Source organism: Entelurus aequoreus, linkage group LG12 (assembly GCF_033978785.1).
Source record: "Entelurus aequoreus isolate RoL-2023_Sb linkage group LG12, RoL_Eaeq_v1.1, whole genome shotgun sequence".
Lineage (NCBI taxonomy): Eukaryota > Metazoa > Chordata > Actinopteri > Syngnathiformes > Syngnathidae > Entelurus > Entelurus aequoreus.
The window spans coordinates 24753266-24777538 of NC_084742.1; the positions used below are offsets into that span (position 1 = coordinate 24753266).

Genomic DNA, 24273 nt, shown 5'->3' on the forward strand with positions numbered 1-24273 from the left:
TGTGCGCACTGTTATTCAGTAAGTGTCCATGCACGAAATTAGTTAAATTTCTCGAGTAAATAAGCTCTAAATAAGCATCCTACAACCCATGGAAACACCCTAATCCGACCGTGTTCGGTTTTTGAAAAGTTGGACTAACACACCTGGATTATGCGATTGCAAAACAGATCTCTTGAGGGGAGGGCATGCGCCAGTCTCAACGCGCGGGATATAACCCTGAAAGCAGATACCATTCAATAAAAACGTAGCAACAATTGTAACAAAGAGGAGACTGTTTATTTGCTTCACAAATTAAAAGAACAGAACATTTTCAAGTGCATTAATGGTAGGAAAAAGTAACATAGATTTATTTAACAAGGTAGCTAAGAAAATGTAGAATGCTAAATTCGGACTCCCAAACGAAATGTGGAAAGAGATGAGACAGAATCAAGCGCGTATTATAAATTACAAGGAGAATAATAAAGCGTACACAAATCTCTTCACACAGTATTAGTGCACTCCAAACTGATTAACAATAACTCTGTATTCCACACAACTGGCGAGATAGTCCAGAACAATAGCAACCAAGTTCATCTGGAACAGAATCAGTCGGACAACAAACGGTATTTTCCTTCGGATTTAAAACTCCTTCCGTCAATCCACAGACCCTTACTGCCTTCCAACAGTTTTGTTTTCATGATTATAGGTACAAGTATTCCTTTGAATTAAATCTTGGCCACCGGTCTTTCTACATTCTTGTTAGTAGTGTCGTGTTTGTAGGGCAATCCAAGATAATTTATTGATGCTGTCTGCTATTTAACATCAGCATAGCCATTAGAGACGTAATATTTGTAATATATATTACAGCGGACATCACAACAGAGCTCGGCTGTTACTCGTTAGAAGCCACAGATGCCTAGTGTGACGTCATAGGTCAACTGGAAAATAAATACATTTATCCGAGCTAAAAGGAAATAAGCGCGCCCCCCCCCCCCCCCCCCCCTCCCCCCCAGTGTACAGAACACGGCATATGACCAATAGTCGCATTAGAGAGAGTGGATGGACACTTGGACCTCAAACATAGTGTGAAAAAACAAAACAAACAAACTATTTGAGAAATCAGACTAATTTAGTGCACGGAAACATAGTGACTAGAGATGTCCGATAATGGCTTTTTTACCGATATTCCGATATTGTCCAACTCTTAATTACCGATACCGATATCAACCGATACCGATATATACAGTCGTGGAATTAACACATTATCATGCCTAATTTTGTTGTGTTGCCCCACTGGATGCATTAAACAATGTAACAAGGTTTTCCAAAATAAATCAACTCAAGTTATGGGAAAAAAATGCCAACATGGCACTGTCATATTTATTATTGAAGTCACAGAGTGCATTATTTTTTTTAACATGCCTCAAAACAGCAGCTTGGAATTTGGGACATGTGGGGTTGAGGTGGGCGGGGTTGGGGGAGGGCGGGGTTGAGTTGGGGGCGGGGGGTTAGGGGGTAGCAGGGGGTGTATATTGTAGCGTCCCGGAAGAGTTAGTGCTGCAAGGGATTCTGGTTATTTGTTCTGTTGTGTTACGGTGCGGATGTTCTCCTGAAATGTGTTTGTCATTCTTGTTTGGTGTGGGTTCACAGTGTGGCGCATATTTGTAACAGTGTTAAAGTTGTTTATATGGACACCCTCAGTGTGACCTGTATGGCTGTTGACCAAGTATGCTTTGCATTCACTTGTGTGTGTGAAAAGCCGTAGATATTATGCGACTGGGCCGGTACGCAAAGGAAGTGCCTTTAAGGTGTATTGGTGCTCTGTACCTCTCCCTACGTTCGTGTACACAGCGGTGTTTTAAAAAGTCATGAATTGTACTTTTTGAAACCGATACCGATAATAATGAAACTGATACCGATAATTTCCAATATTACATTTTAAAGCATTTATCAGCCGATAATATCGGCAGTCCGATATTATCGGACATCCCTAATAGTGTGTAATTGGATTCAAGATAGCCATAATATATTGAATTATTAGTCACTTTGGGTGTAACGATTGATCAATATATTGATGGATCCATTCATATTCCTAAGATTGTAGAAAATTGATATGTGCTCAGCTACTTGACCTTCCAGATGTCAACAATCTGTCCCGACTCCCGACGAAAATCTTGCTGCATAACCTTACAAATACATTTGGCTAATCGACATCAGTAAAATCTGGCATAATTACTTAGTAAACCATCTTGAATTAAGCATAAACTAGAGAAACCTACAGCGTAGGACTCGTCGATTGCCATTTGAAGTTCCTTGGAGTAGGATTCGGATTCGACTGCTTATCTGGCAACTTCAGTCATGGAGAGTGGGAGGGCACTACAGAATGTTGACCGTGATTGCAGTACCATTTATGGCCACATTAGTACATATGGCTCCTTTAAGGTCATGTATTTTCATGAGTGTTGTGTATATCCCTCACTGAAGACATGATTATGATGGGCATGAAAACAAATATCCGGATCCCGCTGTAATTTTCTTGGGTGTCTTCAACCACTGAAATCTATGGTAATTCCCTTTCAAGAAATAACAGGAATGTAGGAAACTTCTCCTGCAGTGTGATTTCAACTCACTGAATCGTTTCGGATCGTATCGTTCTAAAAAAATTATATTGGCCCTGAATAGTATCAGCAACCACAAAATTCGAATCGTTGTTAAAACAAATCGTCAAACATCCCCATTGGTCACCCATGGTGTACGGGCCGCAATTACACTAAATTATGGAGTTAAGTAGAGAGTGATTAAAACATTTTTTGGTCTGAAATCTCTAATGACAATCTAGACCTTGAACAAAAACATTTGAGCCACATAATTGTAATGGTTTAACAGTTCACTTTGCGGTAAATTTAAAAATAAATAACATTTTGGGTTGGTTTGGTGATGATGAAGAAATTCAAAACATTTCAAAAAATTCAACTTGTGTCTGAAAGGACTTTAGAACCTGAACAAAATGTGCCAGGATATCACGTGCTTAGGTAAATCTTTAATGGTGCCCCCTGCTGATGATAACAACAATCTTAACAGAGCCAATTGTATTGACATAATGTGTTTGATGTATGTCCTATTAAAAAAGACTTGTCGGGCAAAACAACACGACTAAAAATACCGAGACGAGAAGGTGGCATGGGCATGTTGCCACATCACTGCGTCTTCTTCCTCACTGCCATCTGTGAACGCTCCTTTGCTGGCATTTCCACTATATATATTTTTTATTTTGCTACCTCCACTCCACATTCTTTTTTTTTTTTGTCCCTCACTTTAATTAGCTTATTTTGTTGCAACTAACCTCCCAGCGCTTCATTACGGTGGAGAAAGTTTGGACAAAAGATGATAAATGTTGCGCGTAGGGCGACGCTATGTAATGTTGAGATGCTCTAATGGCTTTGCGGCGAGGAAGAAGGGAAGGCGCTGTCAAGATGGCCACGTGATAAATCACGCTGGCATCCTTGGAAGGACTGTAGGAATGGCCACAAAAAAAAACCAAGATGACCACAAAATGGAGTCTAATTAATCTGGACTCGGTTCGTCCTCCTGACAAATTCAGTGCAGGGAAGACAAAAGGCGAAGGGAATTGTTGTTTTTTTCTTTCCAGATTCCGCTTTCCTCCACGGCTGGGATGCATGTGTTCTGACAGCGCTGCTGCACCTGTGGAATGATTAATGGTGGCGGGCTTGTCTGCACCGCAAACTGGAAAAAATACAAGAAAATAAACAGGAAATAATGTCCACATTGGATTTGAAAAACATCCATCCACCCATCAATTGTTTAAGCTGCTTTTCCTCATTGGGGTCACTGGTATTCTGGAGGCGAGAGGCGAGGTGCACCCTTGACTGGGCGCCAGCCCCAATAAGCCTAAAATGCATATGTATATGAATATGGAAGGAAGCCTTTAATCTCTTGATTATGTGGCCAACATAACCACAAGGCCACAGTTAAATGACGATAATGTAAAATAACAATAATAAACAAGTATGTTAACGTTGCATTCATTTAGGTCTGTTGCCCTCCTGTGCTGCAAAGGCCCGTTTTTCCGCTGTTCTTAGTCTCCACTTGGATAAGTTAAATTGATTAAGCACATACTGGTCACTAAAGTTATTATTGTTATTACAGTGTATTTTTTCGCAGTTTGTGCTTTGATCTAGCGGCCATTTTTCTCATTGCTCTTTGTCTCCTCTTAGTTAAACTACAAAAATAAAACACATTGGCTAACGTAAATATTACTGAGTTACTGTGCCTTAGCTATGGCATACTTGTCAACCCTCCCGTTTTTAGCGGGAGACTCCCGGTATTCAGCGCCTCTCCCGATAGCTAGAATTCACTGAAAGTCAAGTATTTCATACATATATATATATATATATATATATATACATATATATATATATATATATATATATATATATATATGTATGAAATACTTGAGTTGGGGAATTCTAGCTGTAAATATACTCTCCTCTTAACCACGCCCCCCACCCCCACCACGCCGCCCCACCCCCCCACACACCTCCCGATATCGGAGGTCTCAAGGTTGGCAAGTATGAGCTATGGAGGCTTCAGTATTTTACTCCATTCGCTACTCGCTTCCCTATTAGTCTCATATTGGATATTTAACTAAAATAAATACATATGCTAACATTTTTTATAAATAGGATCCCCCTAAGTGTGTGTTTAGAGGAGGACAATCGTTTGGATGTGGTAGATGTTAATTTGTATCTGTTGAGCCGTCTTTCTTGTGTATTTGTTTAGCCCTTTTCTGATAATGCCCAAGACACAGATGACTTCTACTGTAGTATGGTGGATGATTTCATAACATATATTCTCCAAACTTCTATTTCAAAGTCTAAATTTTGAGAGTTTTTCCGTGCATTTTGTGGAAGGGTATATATCAGATGGTCATATCTATGAGGAGATAGGTCTTTTTTTGTTTATCTTTAACCACAATGTCTGGGCGGTTCGGAGAAATTGGTCTGTCTGTATGGATAAGCATGTCCCAAAGGATATTGGCATGGTAATTTTCGGCTACTGTCTGTGGTTTGTGTTCATACCACCTGTCTTTCATTGGTAGACCAAGTCCCCTGTTTATTTTCCATTTGATGTATCAAGCTGCTTTGTTGTGGAGGTGTATGTATTCCGTCTCCACTAGCTCAGGACAGACAGTTTGCAGGTGGTCGATGGTCTCTGGGAATTTTCCACATATTCCACTAGGAGGGTCTGTACCAACTTGTAGCAAAGCTTTGATCTTGTGCACTTATTATAAAGCCTGCTCTATTCAGTTTAGACTCTTGAGCCATTGGGGACTCAATTGTGGGTCGACATCTGCTTATTTTGTTCTTTGGGGATACTTGCTGTGTTGCACTTTTTTCTCACACTTCTACTTAAGCTGTCCTTGACGGAGAGTCTTGGCCTTTTTTGTTTGCCGTGCATAGTTGCTGTTCGCCTCATCTTCCTCAAGTCTTAACTTGGTGACTTTGCGATCTTGTGTCTTTGGAGATTGAGCGAAGCTTAGCTTTTGTGATAGTATTTGACAATTTTGTTTAGCATCGTCTCTTCTTTAAAGTTATTTGTCAAGTCCAAGGCTTGTTGTTTTGTACGAGAGTGAACCTTTAGCAACTTCAGTTTAGGGTATGTATGGTCAGTCGCTGACTGACTCTGGATGGTGTAATCTGTAAAAGATGAGCAATGTTCTTGTTCATTCATAAACATTTTTGAATTATTTAAAATTCCAGTTTGTGATCTTCCATATGTCAGTAATTACCTGGGCAGCCTAAGTAAAGCAAGGTGTCGAGAGTGGGATAACTCGAACTAGAATGTTCAATTGACCGTAATTGCAATGAACGCCCAACTTGCCCATCATTAAGCCAATTTATTGAAGTTATTGGCCGAATTTTCTTCAGTTTTCAGTAGGGTTGGGTATCGAGTATCGATTGGAACCGGGACTAACTTTCCGATTGTCCCGGAATCGTTCAAAAGTTTAAATTTTGATTCCTAGTTTCGATACCCAGTCCGCCGACCGGAAAAAAAGAATAAGTCCGCCGACCGGAAGAAGAAGCCGCTGAACACCAACGAAGAAGCGCCCACCGCCGGAAGTGCTAGCATAGCCGAGCCTATGTAGCCGAGCGAGTCAGTCAAGCATGGATAGCGGGCGTCGGCGGTCGAAAGTGTGGCTTTACTTTACTAAAAAAAATTAAATATCGGCGAAATGTAACACGTGCGACAGGACTGTTTCGTGCTTAGGAGGGTGCACGTCGAACATGATGAAGCACCTCCGAGTTCATGGAGTACATATAAATGCGTGTCCCGTCTTCGACGCGCTGCGCCGGCTGTCCTCCTCTGCCTCTTCCTTTTCCTCTGGCTTCGACGCCCAGCCTGGCACCTCGGTGACTGCACTGCAGTCCGAATCCGGTAAGTAAAACAATATATATGCAATAAATAATGTGTTTTGCGCCAACGTTGAGGCAGCTAACAAATTAGCCCGCGTATTTTTTCATAGACAATTTACAACCTGCTAGCCAGGCTCCGCGATGTGCTCTTTGCTGCAGCATCATACACTTATGTGTAAATGTGTTTTCATGAGGTTTTCAAAAATAAAGCTCTCTTGAGGAAAGTGTACCCCTGGGAAAATGTATTCATAATTTATAATATTTATATTCAAGTTCATAGATTTGATATTTATATTCTAGTTGAAAACAGCCCTGTGAGGAATTTATAGTAAGGTTCATAACAAGTTAATAGAATTAAAATTGATGGAGAATGTCAGACTATTTCATTCAGAAAGACTGTAGGTTAGCTAGCTCATTTAAAATATCATACACTTTTTTTTGACCCTGCCTCTTAAAAGAATCTGAATCGAGAATCGTCAGGAATCGGAATTGAAACAAAGAATCGGAATCGGAATCGTTCGAATTCAAACGATACCCAACCCTAGTTTTCAGGACTCTCCGGTTGTCCTTCCGTATTTGTTCTTTTATCCTGGCATGATTGATTGTTTTAGCTTTATAAATACTTGTTTATAGTGATGTACTGATATATTGAGCACTCTCTTGTTCTTAGTTTTGTATGACTGTTGTTGTCTAATTTTTTGAAGCTTTTTGAATGTGGTTTTGACACATTAATCAAGAAAAGTCTGGACAGCCCTCAGCAGGCCAGTCTTGTCATCTCTAGTATGTATTTGCAGATTGTCCCAATAGAACAGGTGATTGATCTTTTAATGTGGAGTCTGGTAGACGCAGTTAGAATTGTTTAGCAGTGTACTTTACAGGGCAGGCACAAGAGTAGTAATAAGCAACATCTATTAAGGGGGGCTAATGTTTAATAAATGATAAATGGTTTATACTTGTATAGCGCTTTTCTACCTTCAAGGTACTCAAAGCGCTTTGACAGTATTTCCACATTCACCCATTCACACACACATTCACACACTGATGGCGGGAGCTGCCATGCAAGGCGCTAACCAGCAGCCATCAGGAGCAAGGGTGAAGTGTCTTGCCCAAGGACACAACAGATGTGACTAGGATGGTAGAAGGTGGGGATTGAACCCCCGTAACCAGCAACACTCCGATTGCTGGCACGGCCACTCTACCAACTTCGCCACGCCGCCCCTTTAAGGAGAAACAATCTTAAATACCCATTTAAGAAGAACCAAAAATTTAAACCGGAGTGAGGATGGTGTGTAGAATAGCTAAGTGCCTGGGTGAGTCTCTCAAATCGTCATAATATCCAAAGCACTGAAATAGTTTACCGTTATTGTGGATGCAGACCAATCGACTTCACATTGAGTTGTAGATGATCAACATGGCAATTAAAATTCACTTATAATATTGTCCTATGTTTGTTGAATACACAATAATCATGGACAAACCTACTGCATCGCATATGCAGTGGAGTGAATCTGGACTACACAAAAAGATGGTGGACAGCTTAAAAAAACACAAGAGGCAATACCAACTTCCTCCTGTAGGGTTCGTAAATCATTATGCCATCGAGACTACAAGAAAAGAAGGCGTACACCTTAAAAAAACTACAAGTAAAAATACCAACTTCTGCATGTAAGGTTCATTATGACGTATGGACTACAACTAAAATGGTGCATGTCTTATGAAGACTACGAAACAAAATGGCGACCAGATATGACGTATACCTACTTCTGATTTTAGTTCTGGTTTAGCGTGTGACGTCGTCCCCCACTCACCCCCTAAAAATCATCTCCTTTGCTGGCCCTTCCTAAAAGATGTTGCTTATAACTTCTCATATAGTGTAATAGACATGGGCAAGTGTTAGTGTTAGCTTACAAAATGTTTTAGCCAGAAATGAGCAACCTCTTGAGGTCCAGCAACATTCCAGATGCTTGTCCTTGTTATGGTGTTGGTTATTTCTTCTGGTGTTACATCTAGCCATTCTTGTTCCATTATCTTAATTATTATTTATGATGTAGCAGCATTTTGGGACTTGTTCTCCCATACTTAACGCCAGAAATGTTCCAACTTCTTACTTGGGGAAGGTTCTACATGGGGACGGTAGTCTTTTTCTTACTTTTTTTTCCTCTTGGTATGTCTTTGTTGATGCAAAATCCTCATTAGCTGCCTTCATGTTTGGATTGGTATACCTGTGTTGCCTAGTCCAAACTGCGGCTAGGAGAGGATGAACTATACAGACCTTAGTATTTATATTATTGTTATTTTATGAAATAGTATATTTTATCTACGAGTTAATTCTTTTCATTGATAATTTACAATAAAAACATAATTGTTATTTGTGTACATTATAGTGCACTCCACAGTCTCTACTTTAGTGTAGTGGCAAGTTTTCTCTCCGTTCCCAGTTTTCTCTGGAATAAATATAAAAAACATATACAGTATGCTAACATTAGCTCACTTAGTTGCATTTTCTTATCTTTTTTTTATGCCAGACTGTGTGCAGGCCTGGCATGATTACTACTGGTCATTTTGCTGCAGCGCTAGTGCCATTTAATAAATCGTTCCATTGCCCAGTGGATAACAAAATGAACACAAATGCCTTTTCTGCGTTCCCGGCTGCCACTGCCTATCCTATCAGATAATTAACTTTTTTTTCCCTTTTTTGTGTGCAAATAGACTGCTCTGACTAGGTAGCAGAGTAAGCCTGCACAATTAGAATTACTTATCTAGGCTCTCTCAAAAACAAACATCTCTCTTTATGCTCTCACTCCCCAGTGTTTCGCATTAGCGTCTTTAAAAACCTCTGCCCAGATGTTCCTTCTGACTTCCAACAGTAGTGCTTCTTTTGGTCGCACGCCAACTGTGATGCAATTCAATATTTATGTTAGTGTTTGCTTTCCGCCGTAAAGGGAGGGAGGAAGTGGAGTCTTTCATCGTTTGCTGTATAGCTTATTCTAAAAGCCATCTGTTTGAGTGGGCCATTTTATTAAGTGACAAACTGGATCCCACTAGCGCGCTAATGTGTCCCCTGGGAGATGGAGGAAAAGTGTGTTGGTGTGATGGAGAAGGATGCGAGAGGACAGTTTTGTTCTCGCCTTTCTTTGCAAACACCAAATCAAACAAGATTCCATAAAGGAACAGGAGCATTGAGTGCCACCTTTCACGTGTTAATATTGATGCTTTCCCCATGCGAACGCAGGCAGCATGACGGCCATCAGGGTGTCTGTCAGCGCCTTGAATGCGGCACAGGCGCATTAGCCATTCTTTTTGAAGGGGTTGTTTGCAAGCTTAAGTAACCCAAACTCCAACAGAAGTTCTGCACTACAAAGGCAGCTCAGATGAGGTAAACTTTCCTATCAGATGTTTGATCTAATTAGACTCAGACACAACATTAGGTGCTGGGTACACCTGCACACTTGTGAGGCCTATCACCAACATTGTTGCAACATTTTAAAAGTTTGGATTAAAACTGAAACAGAGGGCTGACTTTGACAGAATGTTCATATTTTTTATTGTAGTTTGCAGTAGGGCAGAACTGCTCTGTATCACACCGAACATGTTGGCTAACTCATTCTAAAAAAGAAAGAAAAGGTAACACTTTAGTATGGGGAACATATTATAAGTAACAAAGACTTAATTAACAGTTATTTGGACACTAGGAGAACATATTCTAAGTAACTAAGACTTAATTTAGAGTTATTTGGTTAGGGTTAGCGGGTTAGGGTTGTACTGGTTGTATAATAAGGCCATGCAGAATAAGGCATTAATAAGTACTTAATAATGACTAAGTAAGAGCCAATATGTTACTAATTTGCATGTTGATAAGCAACTAATTAATGGTGAATATGTTCCCCATACTAAAGTGTTACCAACAAAAAAAATACTGTAGATATTAGAAAAAGAGTGCAAAGCAGTGCACATTTACAGAACTCCAAACTACCACCACAATGACAAGCAAGATATATCAATCACGATAATATAATGTACACATTTTGCATTGTGCAGGTAAACCTAATGTTGTGTCCAGTGTAAACAGTTAGAAATGTCTCACTATTTGGCAGGCTACTGTCACACTTGATTTTTGCTTGGGGTGCATTTTCAAGCATTACAAACATCGACTGAGCTGAATCAACGTCCCCATTCCCGGTAATTAACGATCATCCGAGGGGTCCGAATCCCTTTTTTCGAGTCGTCGCTAATTGGAATTAGAATTTTTCGCGGAGGTTAGCAGGCGTGCCAACATGCAAAACGTTTCTAATTAAGCCGCGGTTCCTCTCCTTTTCTTGTGCGCCTAAACCCTCCTTTGTGAGCACAGCACAATGCCGAGTTTGTTTCTTCAGCGTCACAAAAGGCAAATTTTTATCACAACGCTGCAGATAGTGAGTGGGGGGGAGGGCTGATTTGTATGCCGAGTTTACGCTCCTGTGTGCTGTTTGTTTCTCATATTCTTTGCTAAATGTTTCCTTGTTAAGAGGCTACCATTAGCCACGAGCTCTTCAGCAATATTCGCGTACACGACTGTTGCTACTTTCTCCTATACTTATAAAATGCAGGGAGTGTTGGGATTAATTATCACCCTGCTAAAAAGTAAAATATTCCAAGAGGAAATGGGCTATTTTCATGCAAATAAAATGAAACATGTCAGTCAGAGTGATTGTACGAATGGAAATTAAAAGTGGGGCTTTTGATTCATGTGCTTCAGTTTAATGGACCCCGGCAATCAAACATGACTCTACAACTGAAACGACTCTGAATGTTTTTTTTAGCTCAGAGTGAGGTCATAACTTGAATGTTTGACTTTATCAAACAAACTTTTAATCGATTTGGACTTTAAAGTGCAAGGATGGATAGAAAATGTTGTTTTCTCGTTGCCGTTAGTCTCATTTTAGATGAATAACAAGAACAAACACATGCCAAAGTTAGTCACTATGCATCAGCTGTGGATGCCACAAAATGAAAGCCCACTTTGCTGCAGTTGCCCATTTAGTGTTAGCTCTGGGCACTGCAGCATTATGGTCCACAGTCTACACTTTGTATTTTATAGCCCATTTTATCGCTGCCCGTTGTCTCCTAATGGATAAATACACACACAAAAAACACATACTGTAGGCTCAGGTAAGCTTACCCTTTTTTGTATATCATTATACTCCACAGTCTCCGCTTTGCTGCAGCAGTGTTTTTCAGCCCTTCATCTCCTCTTGAATAAATAAATAAATACAAAATACACATGTATGTTACCTTCAGCTTATCCTGTTGGCTAAGCATTATTTTACTCCACAATCTTCATTTTGCTGTAACGGCGTGTTTTCTTGATGCCCTTAGTCTCATTTTGGATAAATAGCAAAAATAAACATATACATATGTTATCTTACCCTGGCTACCAACGACTAGTTTTTTGCTTCTGTCCCATCCATTCATTTTCTACCGCTTGTCCCTCTCTTCCCTCAGTGTCTTATTGGATAAATAGCAAATAGTATAGTTGTATTGTCTTATCTCTGCAGCTTTTGATGCCTGTACCAAAATGTACTGTATTTCGATACCTTTCGATACTTTTCAAAATATAGGGGACCGCAAAAAAAATTAATTTTTGGCTTAATTTATTTTAAAAATCTTACAATACATTAAACATATGGTTTCTTTTGCAGTCAAAGAAAACAATTTTAAAGATTAAAACAAAAACAAAAAAGGCAATAAACACACTGGGCTTTTTTGTTGCACTCAAAGAACAATTTACAATTTTATATATTACATGTATCCTGACATAATCTGGGATTAAGTTGGAATAAAATAAAAATCTTTATTGACATTGTACTAAATGCATCATGATTTATGTTTGCCACTCTTGGTCTGCACTTTAAGAGAAATAAAATCCATCCATCCATCCATTTTCTACCGCGTGTCCCTTTTGGGGTCGCGGGGGGTGCTGGAGCCTATCTCAGCTGCATTCGGGTGGAAGGCGGGGTACACCCTGGACAAGTCATCAATGTATAATAAAATCAATACTGTCATCAAAAGTACACAGATAGGACATGTAGCAGGTAAAACATTCATTGTTAAAGATAAAACACAATGTGTGGAAATTTGTAACAAATTTCAGTAATTTCAGAAGTATTAATTTACGCTACGTGGGGGATTTGGACTCTGCTAACATTTGGCATTAAGCCAACCAGCTGTGCGCGCATCTACGTATCTATATGTGCACAGCAGGGGGTCTAGTTAACTGCATTACCTTTAAATTTATTGTGCAGGTCTGGATTATTGTTTTTAAATGTTTATCTAAGTTTGAAGCGCAGGTGGTCTTGCCTCTTTTGACGAGGCACGTTTTAGATCACTGCTTGCAACGTGGCGCTTCTGTGTTTAAAGTGTCACCTTGATTGATAGTTTTGAAGTCCAGATACCAGTTTTCCTCTCCTCGCAGTTTGTGCTTGTGCGCTCGGTAAGTGTGTGCGTGCTGACACGCTCAAAATGCTCCTCGGCTCAGCAACGTCACCCCAGCAGAAGAACAAAAGCAGTATAGTACCGTTTTTAATTAATTGGTTCCGCTGTACCGGTATATCGTACAACCCTACTCGACAGTCTCCACTCCGCTTTCTCGATGCCCCTAGTCACATTTTACAAGTTGACTTGTTTTTTAGGTTTGTATGTTGTGTTGGACCTGTTTAGAGGTAATTGCAGCAGTGCCAACTTTTTCATCAGCTGATGGCAGAAATACCAGGGAGATCAGTCGTTTTATTTGTCAGCTCTGTGATCACTTGGATGCTCGTTTTCCAGAGGATGAATTGAAAGAGTGGTCTGCAATTGACACTGAAGCACTGGGATCAGACATTCATTTTATGTATGGATCCACATACATACTGGCAAATTAAGTGTGAGGCCATTCTCCACCCCCCACATATATGGAGCCATTAACAGTGAATATGCTTAATTTAAGTACATCATTAAAAACAAAAAGGATCAATCAGCACATTTTCAGATATGGTGGCTGCAGCACGCCGATGTGAGGACCTAAAGGAGATCTCACAGCTTGTGGTTATATTGTGCTACATTTCAAGCATCAAGTGCAGATTATGAAAGAGGCTTCAAAACAACATCAATAGAAACTGTCTAAAAGTGACACATTTGGACCAGCTGATGCGCATAAAATCAAAGCAAAAAGCAGACAAGGTCATCAACCTAGACACATTCTATAATCACTGGAGGCGTGAAAAGGACAGACGGTAAAAAGATAACATTTATTTTCCTGATCAGATTTGTGCTACTGGCATTTATTCAGAATTTTCATTTATCGATATTAATCAACAAATGTTGTTATTGGATGTTGAGGAGAAATGCAAATAACTAAACGGTATTGTTGTATATTTTGTAGGAATGTATCTGTTAATTAACTGTTAATAAGTGGTAATCTACAAGGCACCCATTAAGGTACTCTCTTTTTTGGCAGTTACAATGTTTTTCATAATGTGAAACTGGCAAATTCAGTTAAAAAAAACTTGAGAGACTCACATTTTTGCAGCAGATTCTCAAAAACAGTAGAGTGCTGTCACAGATTTGACTAGCTTTTTTGCAGAAGGTCCTTTAAAAACAGCCGAACGGTTCTGTAACCCTGACAAGATAGAGCAAAATCAAATGTCTACTCTTGAACACGCTGGTTCTTTTAAAGGCCTACTGAAACCCACTACTACCGACCACGCAGTCTGATAGTTTATATATCAATGATGAAATCTTAACATTGCAACACATGCCAATACGGCCGGGTTAACTTATAAAGTGCAATTTTAAATTTCCCGCTAAACTTCCAGTTGAAAATGTCTTTGGATGATGACGTATGCGCGTGACGTAACCAGTGAAACAGAAGTATCGGTACCCCATTGAATACAATACAAAATAGCTCTGTTTTCATCTCATAATTCCACAGTATTCTGGACATCTGTGTTGGTGAATCTTTTGCAATTTGTTTAATGAACAATGAAGACTGCAAAGAAGAAAGTTGTAGGTGGGATCGGTGTATTAGCGGCGGACTACATCAACACAACCAGGAAGACTTTGACTCGGATAGCAGACGCGCTAGCCGACGCTAGCCACTGACCGCACGGATGATCGTGGTGAAGTCCGTAATCCTTCAGTCAATCGCTGGAACGCAGGTGAGCACGGGTGTTGATGAGCAGATGAGGGCTGGCTGGCGTAGGTGGAGCGCTAATGTTTTTATCATAGCTCTGTGAGGTCCGGTTACTAAGTTAGCTTCAATGGCGTCGTTAGCAACAGCATTGTTAACCTTCGCCAGGCTGGAAAGCATTAACCATGTATTTACATGTCCATGGTTTAATAGTATTGTTGATCTTCTGTCTATCCTTCCAGTCAGGGATTTATTTATTTAGTTTCTATATGCAGTTAAGCACGATGCTATCACAGACGCGCTAGCCGCCGAACTCACCTTAACTTCCTCCGTCTCCGGGCCACCAACCGCATCTGTGATTGGGTGAAGTCCTTCGTCGATCGCTGGAACGCAGGTGAGCACGGGTGTTGATGAGCAGATGAGGGCTGGCTGGCGTAGGTGGAGAGCTAATGTTTTTAGCATAGCTCTGTGAGGTCCGGTTGCTAAGTTAGCTTCAATGGCGTCGTTAGCAACAGGATTGTTAACCTTCGCCAGCCTGGAAAGCATTAACCGTGTATTTATATGTCCATGGTTTAATAGTATTGTTGATTTTCTATCTATCCTTCCAGTCAGGGGTTTATTTCTTTTGTTTCTATATGCACTTAAGCATGATGCTATCACGTTAGCTCGTAGCTAAAGTGCTTCACCGATGTATTGTCGTGGAGATAAAAGTCACTGTGAATGTCCATTTCGCGTTCTCGTCTCTCATTTTCAAGAGGATATAGTATCCGAGGTGGTTTAAAATACAAATCCGTGATCCACAATAGAAAAAGGAGAGAGTGTGGAATCCAATGAGCCAGCTTGTACCTAAGTTACGGTCAGAGCGAAAAAAGATATGTCTTGCACTGCATTCTAGTCCGTCACGCTAACGCTCCTCATCCACGAATCTTTCATCCTCGCTCAAATTAATGGGGTAATCGTCGCTTTCTCGGTCCGAATCGCTCTAGCTGCATTGAAAACCATAGGAAAATATGAGGATGCGAACAACTGACTACGTCACGCTACTTTGGGTAGGGGCTAGGCTTTTTTTTTTTATCAGAGACCAAAAGTTGCGAACTTTATCGTCGTTGTTCTATACTAAATCCTTTCAGCAAAAATATGGCAATATCGCTAAATGATCAAGTATGACGCATAGAATGGATCTGCTATCCCCGTTTAGATAAAAAAAAATTATTTCAATAGGCCTTTAAGTATACAAAATAAGACTAGTAGTGAAGGGAGAAATCCGACTTCTGGTCCTTAGCTTTCTGGAACTGCAAAGTTCATGTTATTTTTGTTGTAAGGGGACAAAAAAATATATTTTTAGAATGAATCAAATATGAATTGTGGCTGTAGTTTAAATATTTTATTAAAGGCCTACTGAAATGATTTTTTTTTATTTAAACGGGGATAGCAGATATATTCTATGTGTCATACTTGATCATTTCGCGATATTGCCATATTTTTGCTGAAAGGATTTAGTATAGAACAACGACGATAAAGATCGCAACTTTTGGTATCTGATAAAAAAAGGCTTGCCCCTACCGGAAGTAGCGTGACGTAGTCAGTTGAACATATACGCAAAGTTCCCTATTGTTTACAATGATGGCCGCATGAAGTGAGAGAGATTCGGACCGAGAAAGTGACAATTTCCCCATTAATTTGAGCGAGGATGAATGATTTGTGGATGAGTAAAGTGCAAGTGAAGGACTAGTGGGGAGTTGAAGCTATTCAGATAGGGAAGATGCTGTGACCTGATATTCAGCTGGGAATGACTACAACAGTAAATAAACACAAGACATATATATACTCTATTAGCCACAACACAACCAGGCTTATATTTATATGCCACAAATTAATCCTGCATAAAAACACCTACGTGTTTGTTATGCTAGCTCCTAGCTCCTCTGCTAGCTCCTAGCTCCATAGAACGCGCCAATACAATTCAAACACCTGATCAACACACACAATCACTCAGCCCAAAAGACAGTTCACCTAACCCTGGGGTCGGCAACCTTTACCACTCAAAGAGCCATTTTGGCAAGTTTCACAAATTAAAGAAAGTAATGGGAGCCACAAAAAAAATTTTAAATTTAAAATGAAAAACTCCGCATACAAAGCTTAAATGCTGTGTGCTATGTTAACCAGGGGTCTCCGACACACGCACCGGCACGCACTTTAATGTGGAAATTTGATGTTAGTGCAGCCCACGAGTTTTGCGCTTGATAGCGTCATACTTGCCAACCCTCTCATTTTTCCCGGGAGACTCCCGAATATCAGAGCGTGATGACACTGCATTTGGCGCCCTCTACAGTCTGCCCTAACAGTGTACCTGCTCGACTACACGTATAATGCAGTTTCAGCTTGCTCACGTAAGCGACAGCAAGGCGTACTAGCTCAGCAGCCACACATCTTACACTGACGGTACCAATACCCAGAATCCCATGCAGCACTAACTCTTCCGTACTAGGTCAGCAGCCACACATCTTACACTGACGGTACCAATACCCAGAATCCCATGCAGCACTAACTCTTCCGCTCAACCAACGCACGGAGGGGGGGGGGGGGGGGGGGGGTGGGGGGGGTTGATGTGTGGGGGGATTTGGTGGTAGCGGGGTGTATAATGTAGACCGGAAGAGTTAGGGCTGCATGGGATTCTGGGTAATGGTTGTGTTGTGTTTAGGTTGTGTTACGGTGGGATGTTCTCCAGAAATGTGTTTTTCATTCTTTTTTGGTGTGGGTTCACAGTGTGGTGCATATTTGTAACGTAACAGTGTTAAGTTGTTTGATACGGCTACCGTCAGTGTAAGCTGTGTGGCTGATGAGTAAGTATGCTTTGCTGTCTCCTCTGTGTGCAAGTAATAACAACATGTGGCTGGGCTGGCACGCTGTATGTAAATGCTAGTGGACAATTACTGTAGTGCAGTTAGGGTACGCCCTTTATTTAGTAATTAGAGTGTAAATAGGATAATTTTTTCCCTGGGAGTAATCTATGAGAGACACTGAGATCCATAAATCTCCTGGGAAAATCGGGGGGGTCGGCATGTATGTAGCTGAGCCGCATCAGAGTGGTCAAGGAGCCGCATGCGGCTCCGGAGCCGCGGGTTGCCGACCCCTGACCTAACCCAAGGTTCATAAAGCTTATATATTTTTAAAAAGTTACGTACGTGACGCGCACATACGGTCAAGCTATCAAATGTTTAGCAGCCAAGGCTGCATACTCACGGTACCTGATATTCAGCTGGGAATGACTACAACAGTATATATACACAAGACATATATATACTCTATTAGCCACAACACAACCAGGCTTATATTTAATATGCCACAAATTAATCCTGCATAAAAACACCTACGTGTTTGTTATGCTAGCTCCTAGCTCCTCTGCTAGCTCCTAGCTCCATAGAACACGCCAATACAATTCAAACACCTGATCAACACACACAATCACTCAGCCCAAAAGACAGTTCACCTAACCCAATGTTCATAAAGCTTATATATTTTTAAAAAGTTACGTACGTGACGCGCACATACGGTCAAGCTATCAAATGTTTAGCAGCCAAGGCTGCATACTCACGGTACCTGGTATTCAGCTGGGACTGACTAAAACAGTAAATAAACACAAGACATATATTTACTTTATAAGCCACAACACAACCAGGCTTATATTTAATATGACACAAATTAATCCTGCATAAAAACACCTACGTCTTTGTTATGCTAACTCCTAGCTCCTATGCTAGCTCCTAGCTCCATAGAACACGCCAATACAATTCAAACACCTGATCAACACACACAATCACTCAGCCCAAAAGACCGTTCACCTAACCCAAGGTTCATAAAGCTTATATATTTAAAAAAAAAAGTTACGTACATACGCAAAAAAAAAGTTGCGCACATACGGTCAAGCGATCAAATGTTTAGAAGCCAAAGCTGCATACTCACGGTAGCACGTCTGTGTCTTTGTCATCCAAATCAAAGTAATCCTGGTAAGAGTCTGTGTTGTCCCAGTTCTCTACAGGCGTCTGTGTATCGAAGTCAAAAGTCCTCCTGGTTAGAGTCTCTGTTATCCGAGTTCTTCCATCTTGACTGCATCTTTCGGGAATGTAAACAAAGACGCGCCGGCTGTGTACTGTTGTTGCTGACTTCGTTCGAAAAATACGTCCGTTTCGCACCGACAACTTTCTTCTTTGCTTGCTCAGCTTCTTTCTCCATAATGCAATGAACATAATTGCAACAGATTCACGAACACAGATGTCCAGAATACTGTGGAATTATGAAATTAAAACAGAGCTTTTTTGTATTGTATTCAATGGGGAAGGCATACCTCTGTTCCCCGGGCTACGTCACGCGCATACGTCATCCTCAGAGGCGTTTCGAACCGGAAGTTTAGCGGCAAATTTAAAATGTCACTTTATAAGTTAACCCGGCCGTATTGGCATGTGTTATAATGTTAAGATTTCATCATTGATATATAAACTATCAGACTGCGTGGTCGGTAGTAGTGGGTTTCAGTAGGCCTTTAAGTCGTGTAGTTTGTTATAATGTCATGTTTTAAATCATGGCAATTTGCAAACAGCTGGACCTTGGCGGAGGTCTGCGCACCACAGTACTGTAGTTATCCTTCGAAAGGCAGTGTCCAAACAATAGGCTGGTCCACAGTAAAGATCGAAGCTATTGTTGCTGTCAAAGCAAGAGATGCCATTAGGACGTCGACATAATGGATGCTTGTCAGCCTAGCGCTACCAACGGCGATTTGGCCGGGCTGTGTCTGTGAAAACGCCATTAGCTTCATGTCACCCCTCAGTGATGACTCGAACCCTGCCGATCTCGCCTCGTAATGTCGTAGCTGTCCATCATGGACGCCAAACAGACCCCGAGCGGTATATCAATTACCCATCAGCTGCCCTTAGGTTGGAGTGTGGATGCTAAATCCCGATAAAAAATATGCTTTTTCAGCAACAAATTACAGCCTCATTGCGGAGAATTGGTGATATCCTGGACTCTTTGCGCCTTTCCACGAGTCCTACAGGTTAATTTGTTCCGTCTTTCTCAATGTCGACACCATTGCCGCACAATCCAACAACCACACACACACACACACAAAGATGACGGTCGTCAGCCCTGCCTAATGGCCTGCCATGAAGTGATTGATAAAAAGGAGGACAGTCACCCCACAGGAGGACAGATGGACCTCGCCGTCCAATCAATCTGCCACTCTAGCTTCAATAGGAATATGGTTCTGACCCAGACTTTTTGACAATAATATTACAGGTTGTGGGAAAAAAATAATAATTATGACTTTTGTCCTGAAGAATACAATAACATTTTTCTCATAATATTTATGTTAATTATCCCAAAGAATGCATTATTTTTTATAATTACAACTTTTTAATTTAGAAAATAAAATATTTTCATTCTTGTAAGATTTTCTCTTGAAAAAATACAACTTTAAAAAAAAAAAAGATCATTATATTACAAATGTGAATTGAGTCTCATAACATCAGTCAAAACTCCAACTTTATTTCTGAAGGATTCAGATTTTTTTTAATCAAGATTATTTTCCTCTTAATATTATTATGTATTTTACTATTGTTTAAATGGGACATTCTTGTATGATTGTAAGATATTTTATCAAGAAAATACAGCTATTTAAATGAAAACTTATTGATGTATGATTAAACCTTTTTCACCAAAATCTGATTTGTTTTGAGCGGGTAACATGCAGCAGCTGTTCTTCGTTAAAGCTACTTAACCTATTTCCATGAAACTGGAATAATACATTTTGGTGCAAATATGAATTAGACAAACAGGACTTTGGAAACAGTGCAGGGAAATCAAAAGCTCAAACACACCTCATTTACAAGAACACATCATGTCAATTCAAAATCAACAGGTGATGCTAACAATGCTAACCCAATTTCATTTGCAAAAGTGTTCCGAGAGTGGAAAGAGTTTGGGAAGTTGCACGCCATGTTAGCACAAAGCAAACACTGTCACACTATATCACCAGTGTTGCCCTCGTTGTTTTTACACTCCACATGCTGCCGTGAGTCAGAATGGTGACCCATTAGGACCAACAGAATGCTGCAGCCAATCGGAGTGTCGCAAAGACCTTAGGAAGCACTATTATGCATTTGCCCATACAGGTATTTATGATCAAGTTGCTGTATTGTTTTAATGAAGACTCTTGGAAGATTCTGCTACAAATTAGCTCCCAGAAGGCGACACCAACACTCAATATGTCATGGACAAATCATGACGATCCTCTTTTACGATGCTTTCGCAAAGGGATTAGCAAAGTTGCTAAGATAACAACTTTATCAAACAAATTTTATTTTTTCCTTACACTGTACCTTTTTTCTTGGAACTTTTTGGACTTTTTACTGTAAGATTACAACTTTTTAATATTGAAAGTTTTTTTCTCCTAACTTTAGGATGTTGTACATGTAAGATTACGAATGTACCTTTATTAAATGTTTTGTCTTGTGACTTTTTGACTTTTTAAATTAACATTATGATTTCACTCCTTCTAAAATTGTTTTTCTTTCCAACCTTACCACACCATAACTTTTTCATTATCTTTTGTTGTAACCTTACACATTTTTGTCATAGCATTATGTCAACGGGCAAAGTTATGTTTAAGTTTAACTTTTGCATTTCATAGCACATATTGTAACTGCAGTGTGTTTAAGGAGCTTTGATTCAAGTTTGAATTTACAGAGGCATCACTATATTTTAAAACAAAACCCCCAATAAATGCACTAATAATAATGTAATGATAATTGTAATAATGATGTATTATGATTATTATTATCTACTGATGATCAACAGCTAATATTTACCTTACACTATAAAAAGAAGGGGAACTCGACATACTTCTAATTATATTTGAGTGAATAATGATTGATACAGTATAATAATGAATAATGAAAATGTTATGATTATTAAAACTCCCATCCTAGCTACTTTAAATAAACATTTTCTGCACTCCTTTGTAAAAAAAAAAAAAAAAAAAAGAATAAATAAAAGTAAAAATAAAAATGTTTTTAAAAATATATATATATTTATGTTATATATATATCCATCCATCCATCCATTTTCTACTGCTTGTCCCGCATATGCATATACTGTATATACATATATATGTATATTTATGTATATACTGTATATGTGTATGCATATACATATATATATATATATATATATATATATATATATATATATATATATATATATATATATATATATATATATATATATACACACACTACCGTTCAAAAGTTTGGGGTCACCCAAACAATTTTGTGGAATAGCCTTCATTTCTAAGAACAAGAATAGACTGTTGAGTTTCAGATGAAAGTTCTCTTTTTCTGGCCATTTTGAGCGTTTAATTGACCCCACAAATGTGATGCTCCAGAAACTCAATCTGCTCAAAGGAAGGTCAGTTTTGTAGCTTCTGTAACGAGCTAAACTGTTTTCAGATGTGTGAACATGATTGCACAAGGGTTTTCTAATCATCAATTAGCCTTCTGAGCCAATGAGCATTGTACATTGTACCATTAGAACACTGGAGTGATAGTTGCTGGAAATGGGCCTCTATACACCTATGTAGATATTGCACCAAAAACCAGACATTTGCAGCTAGAATAGTCATTTACCACATTAGCAATGTCTAGAGTGTATTTCTTTAAAGTTAAGACTAGTTTAAAGTTATCTTCATTGAAAAGTACAGTGCTTTTCCTTCAAAAATAAGGACATTTCAATGTGACCCCAAACTTTTGAACGGTAGTGTATGTATATACGTATATACATATATGTATATACATATATTTATATATATATATATATATATATATATATATATATATATATATATATATATATATATATATATATATATATATATATATATATATATATATATACACATATATTTGTGTGTGTGTGTGTATATATATGTATATTTATGTATTTATATTTATGTGTGTGTATATATATATATATATATATATATATATATATATATGTACGTATATATGTATATATATGTACGTATATATGTACGTATATATGTATATTTATAAATGTATGTGTGTATATACTGTATATGTACACAACCGTTCAAAAGTTTGGGGTCACATTGAAATGTCCTTATTTTTTAAGGAAAAGCACTGTACTTTTCAATGAAGATAACTTTAAACTAGCCTTAACTTTAAAGAAATACACTCTATACATTGCTAATGTGGTAAATGACTATTCTAGCTGCAAATGTCTGGTTTTTGGTGCAATATCTACATAGGTGTATAGAGGCCCATTTCCAAAAACTATCACTCCAGTGTTCTAATGGTACAATGTGTTTGCTCATTGGCTCAGAAGGCTAATTGATGATTAGAAAACCCTTGTGCAATCATGTTCACACATCTGAAAACAGTTTAGCTCGTTACAGAAGCTACAAAACTGGCCTTCCTTTGAGCAGATTGAGTTTCTGGAGCATCACATTTGTGGGGTCAATTAAACGCTCAAAATGGCCAGAAAAAGAGAACTTTCATCTGAAACTCGACTGTCTATTCTTGTTCTTAGAAATGAAGGCTATTCCACAAAATTGTTCGGGTGACCCCAAACTTTTGAACGGTAGTGTATATATATATACTGTATATATATATATGTATATATATATATTTGGTTGTTTTTTTAAATATTTAGAGTGGTGTAATTATATTTTAGAGCACCTTAGGCCCCCTAAAAAGGCCTGGTGACATCACTGTTTTGAACACTTGATGAAACAAAGACCTAAACATGTAAATATTGTGGCCTTTCTGATCATGGAGTGTGTCATCTACTATGCTTCTGGTTACCATGTTTGGAAGACTGGCACGTGCGTACAACGCCTGATCTAACAATCGATCAATGGGTGTGTATACACGCAAGAGGGAACTGGTTTACAATCACATAATGTAAATATAGGAAAATGGCAACATTTTTATTTATTAATTTTTTTTTAAATGTTCTTGTCACAAAAAGTCTAACTTATTTTTTTATCCACATTTGTGTGGCGAAAGTATATATTTGACAACCTTTAGTGTTTCTCATATAATCTGATAAAAAGATGAACTACTGTCTAACACAGGATCTTTTTTTTTGTGTGTGTCTCCGCAGCACCGCCAAAATTTTTAAGAACCCCCAATGACCAAACAGGCGTCCAAGGGGGCGTGGCCTCATTCATTTGCCAAGCCACGGGAGATCCGCGGCCGAAGATTGTATGGAACAAGAAGGGGAAGAAAGTGAGCAACCAGCGATTCGAGGTATTAGGTCCATTGTTCTGATGTAAAATGCTCGATATAAAACTGCACATCTTTTTGGCTGCTAGCACACATTCACACATAACATTGCAAGAAATGCCACAAGGCACTAGTATTTTGCTACTTCGCATGCAACATGCTCAGGGTTCAAGTTGAGCAAGGTTTAGCGTTATGTTGGCCTTATTTTAGCATTATTGTGATATCCCAACCCACAACTTTTATGTTTATTGTTGTTTTATTAAATCTGTCAACTACTATCATTTAAAAGAATGTTTATAACAATAATAAACTTACAACACCGATGATAGATCAACATTAGATATGAATTTGTCACTGAGTATTTTTTTTTTGCAGTATAATTTCGACTTTACTCTCAAAAGATGAAGGTTCACTT

At 39.0% G+C, this 24273-nt stretch overlaps 1 protein-coding gene across 50 annotated transcripts in view; it reads left to right on the forward strand.

Annotated features, from left to right (window-relative positions):
• LOC133661813 (receptor-type tyrosine-protein phosphatase delta-like) overlaps positions 1–24273 on the forward strand; it is a 660250-nt gene that overhangs the window by 523806 nt on the left and 112171 nt on the right. For 26 of the 50 annotated variants that reach the window (XM_062065284.1, XM_062065287.1, XM_062065300.1 and 23 more), the window contains exon 10: positions 23737–23882. In XM_062065284.1, coding sequence (XP_061921268.1) covers positions 23737–23882 — 146 coding nt within the window. Of the gene's footprint in view, positions 1–23736; positions 23886–24273 lie in introns of all 50 variants that reach the window. The other 24 variants (XM_062065281.1, XM_062065286.1, XM_062065292.1 and 21 more) reach the window with 1 other exon arrangement.